This window comes from Oncorhynchus clarkii, chromosome 28 (assembly GCF_045791955.1).
Source record: "Oncorhynchus clarkii lewisi isolate Uvic-CL-2024 chromosome 28, UVic_Ocla_1.0, whole genome shotgun sequence".
NCBI classification, from domain to species: domain Eukaryota; kingdom Metazoa; phylum Chordata; class Actinopteri; order Salmoniformes; family Salmonidae; genus Oncorhynchus; species Oncorhynchus clarkii.
This window is the reverse complement of record NC_092174.1, coordinates 24,112,757-24,130,225: the sequence shown is the minus strand read 5'-3', so window position 1 is coordinate 24,130,225 and position 17,469 is coordinate 24,112,757. Positions and strand designations below refer to the sequence as shown.

The window sequence follows — 17,469 nt, the reverse complement described above, 5'->3', positions numbered from 1 at the left end:
TTTTTAAAGGTTACATTTATTTAACTAGACAAGTCAGTTAAGACAATTTTTTTTTTTTCAATGACAGCCTAGGAACAGTGGGTTAACTGTGGCACAATAACAGATTATTACCTTGTCAGCTCAGGATTCGATCTTGCAACCTTTCAGTTACTAGTCCAACGCTCTAACCACTAGGCTACCTGCCACCCCAGGTAGTCTAGTGGCTAGAGCGTTTGTTGTTTGAAAATATCAAATATCCCTCAATGGTTAGCATTAATTGAAGCCTCATTGGTGAATCCTATTGGTGTCGCTTTTTCCTCTCAGGACCCCACCAAACAGAGGAGCCAGGGGAGAGGTCAGGGGATGTAAGTAATAGCTAAGATTATTACAAGTAACGTGCCTCAAACCCTGATCTGCTTTAAATGCTTAAGTTATTCAGCTTAAGTTATTCAGTATTTAATAGATTCTACACAATGTTCTCCTGCTGATCCTCAGGGCAGGCCTCTTAGCTACGGACAGAAAGGAGAGCGAGGAGAGCCTGGGCCTATGGGTCCTGCTGGCCCCCGTGGCCCTCCCACTCCCTCTGAGGATAGGTCTGGACACGGCCAGCCAGGACCAAGGGGCCCTCAGGGGCCTTCAGGGGCCCCTGGGGTGCCAGGGAAGGACGGACAGCCTGTAAGCTTTACCTCATTATAATCTCTAATTACTCTGTGATACTAGTACATGTTTGATTATGTTTTCTATTATCTTCACTTGATAAGATTGAACAGATACATCTAAGGACTGTTCTCATTTCAGGGAAGCAAGGGTGAAGATGGAGACCCAGTGAGTACATCTGGTCTTGTGTCAAATGTGTATGGTTTTGTTATGTTATTATAGAAATATACTGTATGTCTTTAAATATGACCTATGTTAATCCCCACAGGGACAAAGAGGACCGTATGGATTCCCAGGGTTAGCAGGAGAGGTTGGAGTCAAAGGAGATAAGGTACAATAATTACAACTAAATAATCATATATATTTGTGTATGAGATAGGCAGTTAGTCTTACCATGTTCTCTTCTGTACAGGGGGACACAGGAGTAGGCTTACCGGGGCCTCCAGGCCCTCCCGGACCACTCAAATCTCACAGTGTACCGGTGGGTGTCAGTGTAACATCCTGGAAACATTGGATTAAACTGGGGATTTGTTTAATTGCTTGTTTTCCTTTGAATTACAGTATGGAGAAGATGCACTCGGCTCTGGCTTTGGGGACCTTGACGATACAGAATTTATCAGAGTAAGAACATTCTTCTAATCTGTCATTCTGCTGTCAGTCTATCTTGTGAGCGGACCAAGTCATTTGGTGTCACTCTAAAGCGGAAAGGTGGAATAAACGAGTCAGGAGTAGGTTTTCTTGATTGAACACAGTTCTCTATTGAGAGATTTCTGTCAATACAAACACTCCAACACAATCAATGAGAGTCTCCCAAGGAACAACATACACATTCTTTTTTAGATGACACAGGAACACAAGAGACGATTATCTTTCAACTATAACAACAATCACAGATTTGTCACCGTCTTAATGGCTCTTCTTGGATAGCTCCCCTCTCTTGGTAGCCATTCTAGATAGTTTATCTTCTTCCCCTTTCCTGCTGGTTCCCTCCTCTCTCTTATAGGGGAAAGAGAATATGTCATTAGTACTGTCAGCTGTGCTTAATTGCTTCTGGTTACCTTGTCTCACATGCCTTGTTGGGCTACTATCAGTGAGCTCAGCCTGCCCTCTGGTGGTCCTTCCACAATCTGTTATGTTTTTTCTCTCTAATAAAACGTCTCTAGGATGAGTATTTGAGCCTCGTATTACCAGCCTGATCTCGCAAGCTCTCATAAATATGTTTCACTACATGGAATCACATATTTATATAAACTTGTGATATCAGGCTGGTAGTAAGAGGCTAAGCATATTCACCTCTCTGTGTTAAATGTGTGCTATGGCATCCCATATCCAGCAGGTAGGGGTGTTTCATCTGATCACATAGAGTTGAGACCACTCCACTATAGTGATGTGGTGATTTTAGTGAGGTGTCCTCTCTCTCCTAGGGTTCCCCTGGTCCTCCCGGCCCTCCAGGTCAACCTGGCCCGCCTGGTCCCACCCGTTTCTTCGAAGCCTCCGAGGGCTCATTCCCTGGACAACCAGGTTCTCCAGGGCCACCTGGCAGAGACGGCCTTGTTGGGAAACCTGGACCACCGGTGAGATCTCTCTCTGTCCCACGTTATCCTTATTAAGATCCATTATGGATGGTTCCCCGTTTCCACCGGTTACCAACTGTTGATGTTCCCACTTTTGTTTTGTATTGTAAATGTTATTTTATAGTCTATATGTGTATGCATGCATTGTAGCTGACAGTGGTTTCCTCTCTACTCTCTGTTGTTATTGACCTGGCTGTCCCTGGCCTTTATTGTTTCAGGTGATTGAGGATTGGTTTAGTGGTTCTGGGTCGGGCTCTGCATTTGGCTCTGAGTTTGGCTCAGGGTTGTTCGGCTCTGGGCTTGGGTCTGGCGAGGTATTGCCCTGGTTCCGTTACTGAACCAGTAGGCTTGAAAAGGAAGACTGTACTCTCCAACCATGTTTTCTAACAGCCTGGCCCATTTAACTTACTGTGTGTGTGTGTGTGTGTGTGTGTGTGTGTGTGTGTGTGTGTGTGTGTGTGTGTGTGTGTGTGTGTGCGCGCGCTTATTGGCTTCTGCTTATAGTTGTTTACCCATCTATGAAACCATCAAGGCTCTATGCTCATCCCCCATCCTCTCATTAAATGAGAAACTACCCAGGTTTGACTTTAACTGCCTTGATGGACATTGAGCTTGAGCTACAGTATGTGTTTCATACATCAAACATGGTCCAGCTACATTGGAGAGAACCTTCCTTTTTATATAAGTCTGTTGCGTGCGTGCTTTCACTAACTGCATTGATGGAGCTTGCACTTTTATTTTTTACAGTCGATGAGCCATGTTGTTCCTTCAGGAATGGCAAAGGGAAAATGGTGGCACCGGCTGGCTAAGATGTATTAAAAATTTTGTCAACCCTATTGAGAAAGTAGAATATCATATTTTATGATGAAAAGTAACTAATTCTGTTGGATTAAAGTAATTGAAAAAATAATCTCATCATGAATAATTATGAGAAACCTTTTAAATGACTTGGAAGTTATCTTTGCAATGGTACATATGGTAGCTACTATGACACTAAGAAAAGCAAGACAGTCTTGGTCATGGTTGACTAGTCACTTGTGTGACCTTTATGTGTAGGAGATTCAGAGAGCGACGGTTGTGACATCACATCTCTCTGCTGTTGATTTCAGGGTCCTACTGGTCTGGATGGGGATGCTGGGTTGACAGGGCCTACAGGTCTGAAGGTAAGATGACAGTAGGCTATTGTTTGTATTTTACAAGGGAAATTAGCTGGCTAGATCCCATATTACCATGTCCATTGCAAATGCTTACTCATATCTATCTATTTTCCTCACATAGGGTGAACAAGGACTAGCTGGACCAAATGGACCAATGGTATTTTAACCATCTGACAACTCAGTTATCAATTATAAAATGCATAAATCAACCAATGAGAGCTTTGTTCCTAATCATGCTGTTGACATGCAGAAGCATCTACTTTAGGTGTTGTCATTTTAAGTCAAAACTATACTTTGTTCTTCATAGTCAGTTAAATGGGTCTGTTCTTCCTCGCAGGGTGTATCAGGTGACCCAGGGCTGACAGGAGCTACAGGACCGAGGGGACCAGAGGGGAAGACGGGCGACCCTGGACCTCGAGGGCTGCCTGGCCCCCCCGGACCCCCAGGAGGAGGATTTTTTGTTGAGGTGCTGTTTTGTTGATTTTACTGTTGAGTCAGTTTCCCATCATACTGTTGTCTTGTTTTGTCTCTATTGATTCTGAATGCAATAATGTTGTGTGTTGGTGCTTGCAGGATGTGGAGGGGTCTGGGAAGAATGACATGGTCCTTGGCACAGAACTCAAAGGCCCTCAGGTGATTGAGATTGGTATATGTGTGTGTCTCCTGTAGTTTTGAAGTCCTTTTACATTGTATTTCACCTTGAGATCCATGGGAATAACTGTTGTTATCTACTCTCTTCTGTAGGGACCTCCTGGTCTCCCTGGCCCTGCAGGACCAAAGGTAGGATTACAAACGAGGAAAATAACTAGGCTGTGGAAAAAACTAGGTTCACATGGAAATCTGATCAGTTGTATATCCTGTTTGTTTTCTACAGGGTGAAGATGGGAAGGATGGGGCTCCTGGGTTGTCAGTGAAGGTTGGTTGCATCTCTCTTACACCACCTTCTACAATATTATTAGTGGACATTGGTGGATGTGTCTTCACCTTTGTTCTGTCTCTTTTCAGGGTGAGCCTGGTGCTTCTGGACCTGAGGGACTTCAAGGGCTAGCTGGGTTACCAGGCGCCAGGGTCAGTATTGAACCAGAAAGTATAGCATCATCTGCAGTAACCATGAATTTAAAGTTTGTAGCTAGCTAAACCTCAACTACTACCTGGCTAATATTTTTAACTGTGTTGTGTGTGCTTGTCTCTGCAGGGATTGAAAGGAGACAAAGGTGATCCAGGACCAAAGGTATGTTAGTGTTAGACAGCAGAACGACTCCAAACTAACCCTGATGTGGGCTGTTCTTCTGTTCATCATATGTTCATCATATAATACTTGTGGTTGTATCAAAGCCTGTTACAACATTATAGACCTACTTTGGTTGTGTCGTTCAAATGGCTTGTTGAGTTCATGGGGGTTCTTTGTCCTAACTCTCCTGTGTGTGGTGTCTTACAGGGGGAGTGTGGTCCTGATGGACACAATGTACCTGGTCCTCCTGGTCCTCCCGGCTCTCCAGGACCAATTATCAATCTGCAGGATGTACGTCCACCCCACACCTCTCATCCCCTGTCTGAGTGCTGTTTCACAAATCACACACACACATTGAACAGGAATAGAGCTGTTGTCGTTTATTAAGGGTTATTAACTTCATGAGCATTCATAACAGGAAGTAACTTGAGTTGTCTGTCACCATCCACATGGTTTTAATATATTCATAGTTTGTACAGTATGTAAAGCTTACAGCTAGTATAGCTACATTAGATTTGCTACTGTAATCAATATGTCATATGTTTATCCTCAGCTCCTCCTGAACAATACAGAGGGCATGTTTAACATCACTGAGATACGTGGGCCCCCTGGCCCAATGGTAAGTAGCACAATGTTAATTTGATGTATTTCTGAAACTCGCCCATTATATTTAAATGGCAATATCCATTATGCTTTACATTAAATAGTCTGGATGCTGGAGCATGGCACATATCAATATGCCTCAGGGCAGTTTGCATTTATTGCTATTTCATGCATGGGCAATGATGCTAATTATTCATTCACATCTGTCATGTATGAAGCCAGAATGGCCTGTTTTCAATTGCCATGCCTATTTACTAGAGATACTCAGCTAAGGGTCAACCTAACCACCCAAACAACCATAATGCATACTTGATCCATAACACAGGCTACTTATACAATGCATACGCTTCGCCTACTTACATAATGCATACACATACACTTAACTATGATGTTATCAGTTTTAAAAGCTTGTTCTTACATTACAGCCTTGGAAATGTTTCTGCTGTATTTTGTGAGATGGATGCTATCATGCATAGTAGTATATTCTGCAAAGACGCTGCATGCTACTTTATTATTGCATGTGATTGACAGCTATGCTGACCCAGTCCTGCTACCTGCCTGTGTGTGTTTTGTTGCATGTCACAGGGCCCTGAAGGCGAGCCTGGCAGAGCAGGATTCCCTGTAAGAGCAACTCCATACTTAATATGTGATTACTGGGTTGTTCCACGAAAAGAGTGCCCTGTCTTTGATATTTTAAGTAGAAATTGTGCACTAATATTGCATTTTAAAAGTCTGTGCTGTTTAATATAGACCACATGGAGAATTCAATAAATCAGTTTTTTTTAATATGAATAAAGTCTTGCTGAAGTGCCAATATTCAGCATTTTGACATGTCCCTCCATCAACCCTGTCACTTCTAGGAAAATTATAACCCACTTAATCCCAAAATGTCTCCAAGTTTCACCTGCATTGTAAAACCCTAGTTATTTTGTTGCTTTGACAAAGTAATTTCTGATGATTATTATTTATTTGATGTGACAAGTGATTCATTTACAGTACGTCTGTCCCTCAAGGTCAAAGCTGTTACGTGAACTGAACTCGTAATATGGTGAAACTGTTTTTTTTTTTTCAAAAGAAACATTGAACATCTAATATTCAAATCATAGAGTAAAAGCAGGTGAGCTGGTTCTACTATTTTTGGCAATTTTCTGGTGTTTTGTGGTGGAAAACTGAGTGGGTCGAGCATAACATGTCAACCCTGTTACCCATAGATAGACAGGCCAGAAATTATTTAACAAATAGATTTTTGGGGTGAAGCTTGAATTCAATTGCCAATCCCTGCTGCACACAACAAGCTTCCATTCCCCCTGTCACAACGCGATTTATGGCTGATTTAAGAAGAAATCGTCAACGGTCAACCCTGTTACTTTATTTTTTATTAACCTCTTAAGATGGGAAAACATGTTTTTTATGAAGTTAGACATGTGGTCTTTATGACAGAATGTTCAAATTAGGTGAAATCAAAAAAAGAATTTGACCAAGGTACACTTCTCAAAAGGCACCGAATTAGTGGAACAACCCAACCCCATATATAACATTCAGGATGGATTGTATATTTATGTACTACTGTAAATACCATGCTGATTTAATTTTGTCTTTGCTGCCATGGGAAGGAATTGGGTAGGTTCCTTATCATAATGATAAGAGTCTGTAGTTCTGAATATAACATATTTTGACTCACCCACTATAAGTAAATATGCTCTAATATGCTTATCTTCTCTGTCCATAATTATTATTGTGGTCTTTACCCAGGGCCCAAGAGGACCAAAGGGTGACAGTGGGCTTCCTGGTTTTCAAGGTCCACCAGGAATGAAGGTAAGGATCAGAAGCTCTGTTAATGTTTACTGTCCCTCCATGCCAGATAAGTACTACTTCATGGATCTTACATCAGATAGGACTTTAACAACCTAACCAAGACCTGATGATCATGTCTATGTGTCTGCTATGTCTTTCCTCCTCATAGGGTGCGAAAGGGGAAGCTGGTGTCACTATCGCTGCCGATGGAACTGTGTTGACAAGTGTCAGGGGGCCTCGGGGACCAAAAGGAATCAAGGTGACTCCTCTCTCTACCTCTAGGGTTAAAGGTCACTGTATGGTAGTGGTTTTCTGATGATTAGGTGCTCTGACCATGTCGGTGTGCTTTTCACAGGGTGAGCGTGGCTTCCCTGGAGCTTATGGTGTCATGGTAAGTCAATGATGCCTTGTAAAAGCATAAAATAATGCTCTATAGAAATGTACACTTGTATTATACATATTGGTATCTGTAACAACTGTAAACATCTACTGTCTAGTAGTGGGTGAATGTGAAATGATAGAAAAGCATGTTATTTTTCAGGGACCAATTGGACCAACTGGACAAAAGGGAGAATATGGGTTCCCTGGTCGACCGGTCAGTGCTTTTTGTCAACCCTCTGCTGTTTTAATTTGGTTGAGTAAAAGATGAGTCAATGTAACTTTCCCTGTTTAAGTGTTGGCCTTCTTACCTCCGCAGGGGCGACCTGGAATGGCAGGGAAGAAGGGAGACCAGGGAGATGCCATTGGTCAACCAGTAAGAATCGCCATCTTAAAACATGATTTTATGCGAGTACAGTACAAATCAACTAAGTGACAGAAAAGTGAGGTGTCATTGACTGTGATTGATTGATCTGTGTGATTGTTTGTAGGGACTTCCTGGTCCTCCTGGCCCTCCCGGACCCCCAGGACCAGTAACAGGGCTCAACGGAGTAAGTACAGTATGCCTGTATAAGTGCACATTGATGTCATTGCTGTATAAGTACACATTGATGTCATTGCTGTATAAGTACACATTGATGTCATTGCTGTATAAGTACACATTGATGTCATTGCTGTTTCTCTACTATAATTAGTATGCGCTATGGAAGAGATTGGTCCTTTGATTTAGTAGCAATGTTCATATAGAAGCAACAAGACACACCGGAGACAAACAAAACAGAACAACAAAATGGTCGTTTGTCTCCAGTAATGATCTAATGTCAACACATGAAGAACTCGCTTTCATTGGATATCCAGATGTCGTCAATGATGTCAATATCAATGCTGATGTCATAATTTTCCTCTGAATCTTAAAGACAGTTTTTCCGGTCCGTCCCAGACCGTTCTGCAAAACACCAGTAAGTTTGTGTTTGAGCCCCTTTAAGGCTCTTTGGGTGTGGCGGCGCATGTAAGTCCGTGGGCTCTTACCCCTAACAGGCAGCCCCTCCCCTCCTGTCTGCAGCCGTGCTGTCTCCCTCCGTGTTTCCTGGGTTTGTGGTGGTCCTCACGATAGCATAAAGCTGGCTCCTGCTTCTCCGCAGGTCAGAAGGTCATGTGACATCATAGTCACTTTACATATATTTATATATCTCAACCACACTAACTAGCCATATTGACTTCAATACATCAATTTTAGAATCCATGAAGAAGAAAAAAATCTATTTTCTGCCTGCTTTATGCTGACGGTGTAAAGATTCCCCTTGAGTGTTCTTGTTCCTTTAACTCTGAGCCCTGGTTTGGCGGGGTGGAAGGTCTCTACCCCCGGCATGTTGCTGTTGCATGTGGTTTTATCTGTTGTTGTTTTTTAGCTTTACAGTGCTAAAATGTTAAGGCTAACTCCTGTGATTCAAGGTGACCAACCAAAATAAGAACATTAAACCGAGTTCCTTACTACCTCTTGCCATCCTTGTCCTCATTCTATGTTTAACTTTTGTGTGCAAGGCTGGCATGGATGTTTGGATGCCAATTAGGCTGGCATGGATGTTTGGATGCCAATTAGACTGGCATGGATGTTTGGATGCCAATTAGGCTGGCATGGATGTTTGGTGCCAATTAGGCTGGCATGGATGTTTGGTGCCAATTAGGCTGGCATGGATGTTTGGATGTTATTACAAATCTCTCTCCTATAACATGTCTTTTGATTTTCAGACATTTTTGAATGGCCATCTTGACTGAAACAAAACAACTATACCTGTTGTGTATAGGATGTAAAGCTGTTTTATTGTTGATTATTTGGTGGTGGGTATAATTTCATATTTTAACCGTGAAATCCTTCCACAATAACAGCACAATAACCATACCATTTTGACTTGTAGGTTAATGGCAGCAAAGGTTCGTCACAAGGTAAGTCATCAGATATTCCATTGTGCGCAAGACAAACATTATACTCTTGTTAAATGAATCTGAGCATACAGGGTGATCATCATAACCGTATGATCACTAGTCTATGGACAAATATTTTCAACATATACATACAGATGAGCTCAGTGGTCTCATACACCTGTACTGTATTTCTGTGAAGGTGGCAGGAGAAGAAACGGAGGTGCTAAAGGGGAAAAGGGAGAGGTTGGACTTCCTGGAATGCCTGGAGAACCAGGTATGCATGTGCAGCCAGGGGTGCAGTTTCTCCTCCATTTAACTTGTTTGTTGGCAATAATCGCACTTGATTAGAACCGAAACTGTTTCCATGAGCGTCCTCAGACGTGTTTGCAACCGACATACAAGATGACATATAAGATGTGTGTTCTCCCTCATCAGATGATATTCTACCAGAAGGCTTTGTAGTGAGTATTTTACCTTAACTTCTTTAAAGAGCATTTACCAGTTCAAAACTCACTGTATAAGTAGTGGAAATGTATGTTATGTAAAACTTATGCATGTGATAATATATTAACAGTCTGATTCAACCAAACTGTTTGTTCCTCAGGGAGAAAAAGGAGACATGGGCTATGAAGGAATGAAAGGAGACCAGGGTGAACCTGGGTTGCCTGGCCCTCCAGGTCTTCCTGGGAGATCAGGCCTTGTGGTGAGTAATTCCAGACTCAAAATACTCAAAAGTACAGTATACATTTTACAAACTATAGTCAATGTTAATACATGATACACCTATTACTTAGATTTTTCAATTTTTCATTTCAGTAATGGTCAGAGACACTGTCAAATGTACATTTTGTATATGCTTATGTAGGGGCCAAAAGGTGAGTCCGTCATTGGCACCGTTGGTCATCCTGGAGCTCCTGGTGAACCAGGGGTTCTTGGCATTGGACGACCAGGCTCTCGGGGGCCCCCTGGCCCTGCCGGACCCCCTGGACCACCCCCTGTCTATGGTTCAGGTAACTGTGCATGGTGTGCTCGCTAAAATACAACATCTTAAACTTAGCGTTGCTGTCAAGTTCCATATGTATGCATTTGAAAAGCACAAATGTATGTTTAGTCGACCTACAGTACACTGCGATACCTTTGTATGACTGTTCTATTTTTCAGCTGTGAGTATTCCCGGCCCACCTGGGCCTCCCGGTCCTCCTGGGATTACTGGCTATGAAAACCCGGTAAGGCAACCAGTAGGGTACTTCCTTATATACTCACCAAGTCAACATAAAGAAATGTGTGTATGTGTTTACCGACTTGTGTGTGTGGGTTTGCGTGTGCACTAGTTCTCACATTGTCACCATGGATTGGCTTGAGCAGCGTTGTCTATGTCCAGAGGATTCAGTGTGAACTTCCTCTCTTCTCGCACCAGGTGTCCACATACAGGAACACCAACAGTTTGATAAGGGAGAGCCACCGTGCTGCAGAGGGCTCGATGGCATATGTCTCAGACAAGGGAGAACTCTACGTTAGAACTAGAGATGGCTGGCGCAAGGTTCAGGTACTGCATGCCTTTACAGTCCCACAGTGATGTCTCCAGTTAATTAGAGCCTTTGATATGGCTAAATGTGGCAAAAAAATATCAAATGTGATGTTGCCTGTGCTTATTCAGTGTGGTGTGTCCTGTCTCCCCAGCTTGGTGAGCTCATCCTCGTCCCAGCAGAGAGCCCATCCTCTGCAGTGTCCCAGGCCCTGAGCAGACCAGGAGATCGCACCAGACCCCACAGCCAGGTACTGTGGTTACACTGCGCATTATATCTGCTCTCTTCAGTTTGTTATGAATGTTTCATTTATGATTTAATTATTCATTCAGTGTCAATCTGCGCTTGTTTTTTTAGGAACTAGTTGGAACTAGCTACGTGCCCAACTATAATGTCCTACCTCATACAGTACACTCAGTACCAGCGGTAAGGTGGAATTTATACCTCTCAGTTGCACATTTATACCTCTCAGTTGCAGTCACCGTGGACTAGCTTGAGCTGTGTTGGCAATGGTTACTTCCATTGATTTTTGCCCCCCTCAGCTGCACCTGGTGGCCCTGAATGCTCCGTTCTCTGGAGACATGCGTGGCATCCGGGGAGCAGACTTCCAGTGCTACCAGCAGGCCCGAGCCATGGGTCTCACTGCCACCTACAGAGCCTTCTTGTCCTCACACCTCCAGGACCTGGCCACCATCGTCAAGAAGGGAGACCGCTACAACATGCCCGTCATCAACCTCAAGGTACAGTTGTTGTCTCTTATGACAACTAAAACATAAACAATGGACTGATAGGTCCTGAGTTTTTTTGGTTATGATGCGGTTGTTGAAAATAAAGCGAAGCCAGTTCAGAAAGGGAACCCGAAAACCGGCTAGCTGATGCGTCAGCTGAGATTGTTACTAGCATCTAATTGGTGCAATCACGCTTACCTTATTTGGCGGTCTATTTCATCTGACCGGTTCTGCTCACACATCCTGCTGCCGCTTGCTGCTAGTCTGCATATGCTTCTTTTGCTCCCACCACCCCAGCCTCCACATGTTAGATTTTGTTTTCCTGCTAGGGAATTGGTATAGCCATCCCTGCTTGTAGGTCATTTTAAATATTGATACTTTGCTTGGACAGTGAGCTACCCTGAAGGAGCAGAGCCTATATTACCAAGATTTGCATGATTAATTCTTTAATAAATAGTTAAATATATTTATACGTGGTGTTTCCTTTCTGAACTACAGGAAGTCTGTGACTGTAAATGTGGCTTTAACCACATCTTTTCCACAGGGAGAGGTGATCTATAGCAGCTGGATGAACATATTCTCTGGGAACGGAGGCGTGTTTGACCCATCCATCCCCATCTACTCCTTTGAAGGACGGAACGTCATGACGGACCCTACTTGGTGAGTGACCAGCTTTGGCTGACCCCTTAAAACACACACAGAGAACAATCACAGATTGGGATATTTAGGTGAACACTGATGCAAGTCACTCTGGATAGGAGTGTCTGTAAATGTAAAATGGCATAGGTCTGTGTGTAACTCTCAGTGTGTGTTTTCTGTGAATGCAGGCCTCAGAAGCTGGTGTGGCATGGCTCCAGTACGGTGGGCATCCGTATGACCACTAACTACTGTGAGGCGTGGCGGGCGGGTGACATGGCGGTGACGGGCCAGGCTTCGCTACTCCAGACAGGCAGACTTCTGGGCCAACACACCCGCAGCTGCTCCAACCATTTCATAGTGCTGTGTATCGAGAACAGCTACATTGACCACAGGAGGTCTAATTAACATCAACACACATACATCTAGTATACTCTCTCACAAACACACACACATACGTCTCCTATTAACATAGAGCAGCTATGTGCTGGACAACATGAGGCGCTATCACACACCACAGCACTCACCTCTCTACCACAAAAAGACAGAGCAGCTTCATACTGACCACAGATGAAACTCTCTCTGTTCATTCACCTCTTAATATTAAACTCTCATCAACACAGCATCACTACATTGCACTGGTCACTAATGTATGTTTACTGTTTCTTTAAGAAAGGTGTAAATATAATGTAAATTACTTCCTGTCAAAAGCACTGCATCACTCCAATTCATTGTGTTTCAATTTGACTGAAGGAATGCCAAAGAACTGGTGATCAGCAACCAACCGACTAACCCACATTGTTTCTGCAGGAGTAGCCTTTAACACGGCTTATTTTTGTTGGTTTGCTCATTCGAGTCTTATTCTTAAGTGCCTAGTAGAGTAGTTTGCATAGAGACAGCAACCATTCTAACCTTTTGTGGTTTACTGTATCAGACCCCAAAACAAACAATATGATGAAATTAGGACGACTGATTTTTCTGTTTTCCGTGATAAAAAAAGAATAATGAAATGCCAGGATCTATTCAGACAAGGGAACCATGTGTTGCTCCCTCAAGCCTTGAAGTCATTTAGATGCACTGAGTTTATTTGAATAGTTTGGGGTTTCCATATCCATGAAGGCTTTTTGTCTGTGAAAATTAAGGGTTTTTCTGTTGCGAGCGACTTTGTCTTAGTATTTAAGTTGAATTCTAAGTTTCGTATTTTATTTATACTGTAACAGCACATAATCTTAAAATGTGGCAGCACATAGGTTCACTTTGAAAATTAAATTGAACAAAATATATATATGTATATATATATATATATATGTTGTTCAATCTGCCTGCGCTATCACCATGAAATAGTTGTTTTTGTACGGTATTCCACTAATTTACTTACTGTAGATGTACTTTAAACAAATCTATGATTGAGAACTAGATATTTGAATAGCTGTTACAGTGATTCAGAGAAACTATGTACTCATTGACTGGTGCTCAGTGAATAAATGTTTTTTTTTTAAAGTCTTGGCTATTAATTTAATGTGGAGCTTAATTTAATTTGGGTCAATAAATGCATTTACACCAAATGTGCACTAGATGGTAGCACACCATCTCACTTTACCGATAGTGTTGTTGAAAGTGGGATTGGGACGTGAACCTCAAATAAAACACCTCAGCATAATTTGATATGAGCGCTGATACAGCATTATAAATCTGAGTGGTGACATTTAAAAATATTTCTGGTTTGTGGCTCAGCGGGTTATCAAATCGGTCTTACTGGATGACTGACTAGGTGTTTCTTACATGTGCAATGATACAGTACCACCTCAGTGCAAATGGAAGACTATGTTTCTGTTTTGAATTATTCATTGACCACAGTCATTTTATTATATAGACGTTCTTCTTGTGAACAGTGTTCTCTGAATGTGTCATTGTTTCCCTGAATCTAAAACTGCCACGCACTGATCTGTTTCACCTGTCTTTGTGATTGTCTCCACCCACCTCCAGGTGTCACTTGTTTTCCCCATTAGTCCCTGGGTATTTATTCAGGTGTTCCGTTTGTCTGTTGCCAGTTCGTCTTGTCTGTCAAGTCAACCGGCGTGTTTTTCCGTGCTTCTGCTTTTTCTTATCTCTTTTGCTAGTTCTCCCGGTTTTGACCCTTGCCTGCCTTGACTCTGAAGCAGCCTGCTTGACCATACTGCCTTGCCATGACCTCGAGCCCATTGGGTTATAATAAATATCATAGACTTGAATCATCTGCCTCCCGTGTCTGCATCTGGGTCTCGCCCTGTGCCCTTATAGTATGAACTGGCCATGACAGACCCAGCAGACTTGGACCAGCTCCGCCACGCTGTCTCCCTATAGGGAGCCACCATTGGGAGGCATGAGGAGCTACTGCTAGACCTTTTGGAAGGGCTACGCCACGACAAAGGGTTCAAGGCTATTATGGCGCAAATCAGGGAGTTAGCTCATAGACAGTCTGCCACCTCCGAGACCCCCCCCCCCCCCCCCCCAATCACCCAGTAAGCTTTTCACTATTAGTGGTGGGTTTGTACAGCCTACCTCGGCTCCCCGAGAACCCTGCTTACCTTCTCTGGAGCGATATTCTAGGGATCCCGGAACCCGGGGTTTTCTTTCCTCATTTTTGAGCTGCAGCGATCTTCGTTCCCTTTGGATTGGTTGAAGATAGTGTATATTATTACGCTAATGTCGGGAAGGGCGCTCCCCTGGGCTACAGCAGTTTGGGAGCATCAATCCGCTATTTGTTGTGATTTGGAAGACTTCATGACAGAGGTGAGGAAGGTTTCCAATTCTCCGGTATCCGGGAGAGAGGTGGCCTGAACTACTTGAATTACGGCAAGACTTTCGCACGTTGGCCACCGAGAGTGTCTGGAATCCGGAGTCCCTATTCGATACCTTCCTTCACGGATTATCAGAGGTGATAAAAGATGAGCTAGCTGCTTGGGAGTTTCTGGTGGACCTCGATTCCCTCATCGCCCTCACCATTAGGATTGATGGATGTCTACGGGAACGCAGGAGTGCGAGGTCTGGCCTAGGTCACACTCATCCATTTGCTGCGGCTCGCTCACCTCCGAAGGAATCCGGAAGTCCCCAAAAGCACTTTTTCCGAGAGGATCCGAGGCCACCCGAGCTCTCTTGAGAATCATCGATGACAGGTGAGTAGGATACACCGGAACCTATGCAACTGGGAAGAGATTATCGCCTAGGGAACGTTCACGCAGGCTAAACTCTAATTGTTGTCCGTATTGTGGTGCTGTAGGGCATTACATAGTCACCTGCCCAGTGAAGAGACCTGAATCCTTAGTAGGTACAAGTACACTGGTGAGCCTGACTGGGAACCCTTTAATTCCAATTACCCAAACTCGCTTTTTATGTGATCTTGCTGTGGGGAGACCAGCCTAAGTCTCTCCGGGTGCTCATTGACTCTGGTGCAGATGCGTTTCATGGGCGCTACCCTTGTATCGGAACTAAGTATCCCTACTCAACTCCTCTCCGTTCCCATGGATGCCAGGGCACTGGACGGCCACTCCATTGGAAGAGTTACACACAGCACAGTTCCCATTAATATGCGGATATCTGGAAACCACAGTGAGTCAATACAGCTTCTCATTGAGTCTCCACACATCACTATTGTTTTGGGCTTTTCTTGGCTCCAGAAGCACAACCCGGATATTGACTGGACCACGGGTTGAATCCTGAGTTGGAGCCCATTCTGCCATTCACATTGCCTGAAGGCGGCACAGCCTTCCCCGGAATGTCTGCCTCCAGGATTGAGTACAGCCTCAGATCGCTCTGCCATTCGTGCAGAATACCATGACCTCCTGGAGGCTTTCAGCAAGGCTTGTGCTACCTCCCTTCCTCCACATCGTCTTGCCGATTGTGCTATTGACCTCCTCCCGGGCACCACACTGCCTCGAGGCCGGCTAAATTCCCTGTCTGGTCCTGAGACCAAAGCCATGGAGGAGTACATCGAGGACTCTGGCTGTTGGGAGTGTTCGTCCTTCTGCCTCTCCTGCTGGTGCAGGATTTTTCTTTGTGGGGAAGCTCAAGACCCTGCGACCCTGCCAGTGGACACTGAGTACCTGGTCATGCCGTTTGGACTCCTCAACGCACCCAGTGCACTAGGACTAGCCTCCCAGTCCCTGCCACTGAAAAACATCCCCACTGCATGATGCTGCCACCACCAAAAATATAGAATACATTTTAGTTTACTAAAATTAATTTAGTTTAGTAAAATTAGTTTTTAGCTACAGCCATGTCTATCAGGCATGCTTAGGCACATATTTTTATAGTAAAACCAGCTTATCAGTTTTAGAGATTTACAACCGTAAATTGTTATTGTATCTTATCACTATTAGCTAATAAACTTAGCTAGCTAGTTTACTGGATATGCAATAATTGTTATTTACATCTGTTTGGAATCTTATCTTGTGTCATGCCTATAATTTTGTGAGATTGATTATGACAGTGGATGCATTTCAATCTCAAAACTCGGCAATTATGTTACATAACTAGCTAGTAGATTTACAGTTGCTGATGTTAAACGTTTGCTAACAAGTTAAACGTGAGGCATGGCACATAAATGAGCAGGCGCCAGGCTAACCAACCAGCCAACTCCAGTCATGTGCTAATGTTTGTTGGTAAACCTAGCTTTAGGTAGCTGGTTGTAACGTTGTAGCTTGCTGTTTAGTAGCCATATCTAAGACTAAAAATATGTTTTACTATCGAAATACAATAGAGCTCGGATTGTACAACCTCTTCTATTTTTAGTCATAGATATGGTTACCTGTAGTTGTTTAGCTAACTTAGTTAGCAAACAATTGTTTTTTGATTTCCCTCCACTGAAACAGTCTGTTAGCCAGCAATACACAAAATAGGTTTCAGTAGATAAACTAAAGTGATCTAACTAGCTAGGTGGCTTGCAGGAAAAATTACTTACTTAGCTAGCCTCCGTATTTGTCATCTGCCCTCTTGGTGCTGGCATCGGATATAGCTAAATCCAAGTATTTCTTTCTAATCCTCTTTCCTATTTTCCAGTAAAAACATCAATGGTTGAATGTCACCATGTAGCTAATAGAACATCAAAAAATGGTCTATCGTCAAATTCGTTGGGTGGAATCAATTGACGCCATTGCGTCAGTTCTTTCAGTTTTGCCCAAAGGTTTGTGTTGTTAATTAATGTCTGCCTCCCTTTTTAAAAAGCCTGCCTCGGGGGAGGATGTGGCCAGAGCACCAAGCACCGCCCCACACGAGTTGTAGTCTTTCAGAGACTGGAAATAATGT

At 43.4% G+C, this 17,469-nt stretch overlaps 1 protein-coding gene across 8 annotated transcripts in view; it reads left to right on the top strand.

Annotated features, from left to right (window-relative positions):
* LOC139386613 (collagen alpha-1(XV) chain-like) overlaps positions 1-12,811 on the top strand; it is a 39,866-nt gene extending 27,055 nt beyond the window's left edge. For 3 of the 8 annotated variants that reach the window (XM_071132329.1, XM_071132326.1, XM_071132325.1), the window contains 38 exons: positions 304-344; positions 475-654; positions 778-804; positions 905-967; positions 1,049-1,117; positions 1,198-1,257; positions 2,061-2,210; positions 2,429-2,524; positions 3,320-3,373; positions 3,489-3,524; positions 3,705-3,833; positions 3,941-4,000; positions 4,112-4,147; positions 4,242-4,283; positions 4,373-4,435; positions 4,563-4,598; positions 4,806-4,889; positions 5,152-5,217; positions 5,787-5,822; positions 6,954-7,016; positions 7,165-7,254; positions 7,351-7,386; positions 7,537-7,590; positions 7,693-7,749; positions 7,865-7,924; positions 8,291-8,332; positions 9,290-9,317; positions 9,496-9,570; positions 9,732-9,757; positions 9,901-9,999; positions 10,162-10,306; positions 10,458-10,522; positions 10,714-10,842; positions 10,977-11,072; positions 11,180-11,248; positions 11,365-11,562; positions 12,095-12,210; positions 12,378-12,811. In XM_071132329.1, the coding sequence (XP_070988430.1) occupies positions 304-344; positions 475-654; positions 778-804; positions 905-967; positions 1,049-1,117; positions 1,198-1,257; positions 2,061-2,210; positions 2,429-2,524; positions 3,320-3,373; positions 3,489-3,524; positions 3,705-3,833; positions 3,941-4,000; positions 4,112-4,147; positions 4,242-4,283; positions 4,373-4,435; positions 4,563-4,598; positions 4,806-4,889; positions 5,152-5,217; positions 5,787-5,822; positions 6,954-7,016; positions 7,165-7,254; positions 7,351-7,386; positions 7,537-7,590; positions 7,693-7,749; positions 7,865-7,924; positions 8,291-8,332; positions 9,290-9,317; positions 9,496-9,570; positions 9,732-9,757; positions 9,901-9,999; positions 10,162-10,306; positions 10,458-10,522; positions 10,714-10,842; positions 10,977-11,072; positions 11,180-11,248; positions 11,365-11,562; positions 12,095-12,210; positions 12,378-12,594 (2,993 nt within the window). In that variant the 3' untranslated portion in view covers positions 12,595-12,811. The remainder of the gene's footprint in view (positions 1-303; positions 345-474; positions 655-777; positions 805-904; positions 968-1,048; positions 1,118-1,197; positions 1,258-2,060; positions 2,211-2,428; positions 2,525-3,319; positions 3,374-3,488; positions 3,525-3,704; positions 3,834-3,940; positions 4,001-4,111; positions 4,148-4,241; positions 4,284-4,372; positions 4,436-4,562; positions 4,599-4,805; positions 4,890-5,151; positions 5,218-5,786; positions 5,823-6,953; positions 7,017-7,164; positions 7,255-7,350; positions 7,387-7,536; positions 7,591-7,692; positions 7,750-7,864; positions 7,925-8,290; positions 8,333-9,289; positions 9,318-9,495; positions 9,571-9,731; positions 9,758-9,900; positions 10,000-10,161; positions 10,307-10,457; positions 10,523-10,713; positions 10,843-10,976; positions 11,073-11,179; positions 11,249-11,364; positions 11,563-12,094; positions 12,211-12,377) is intronic. The other 5 variants (XM_071132331.1, XM_071132330.1, XM_071132327.1 and 2 more) reach the window with 3 other exon arrangements.
* Positions 12,812-17,469: the final 4,658 nt, after the last annotated feature.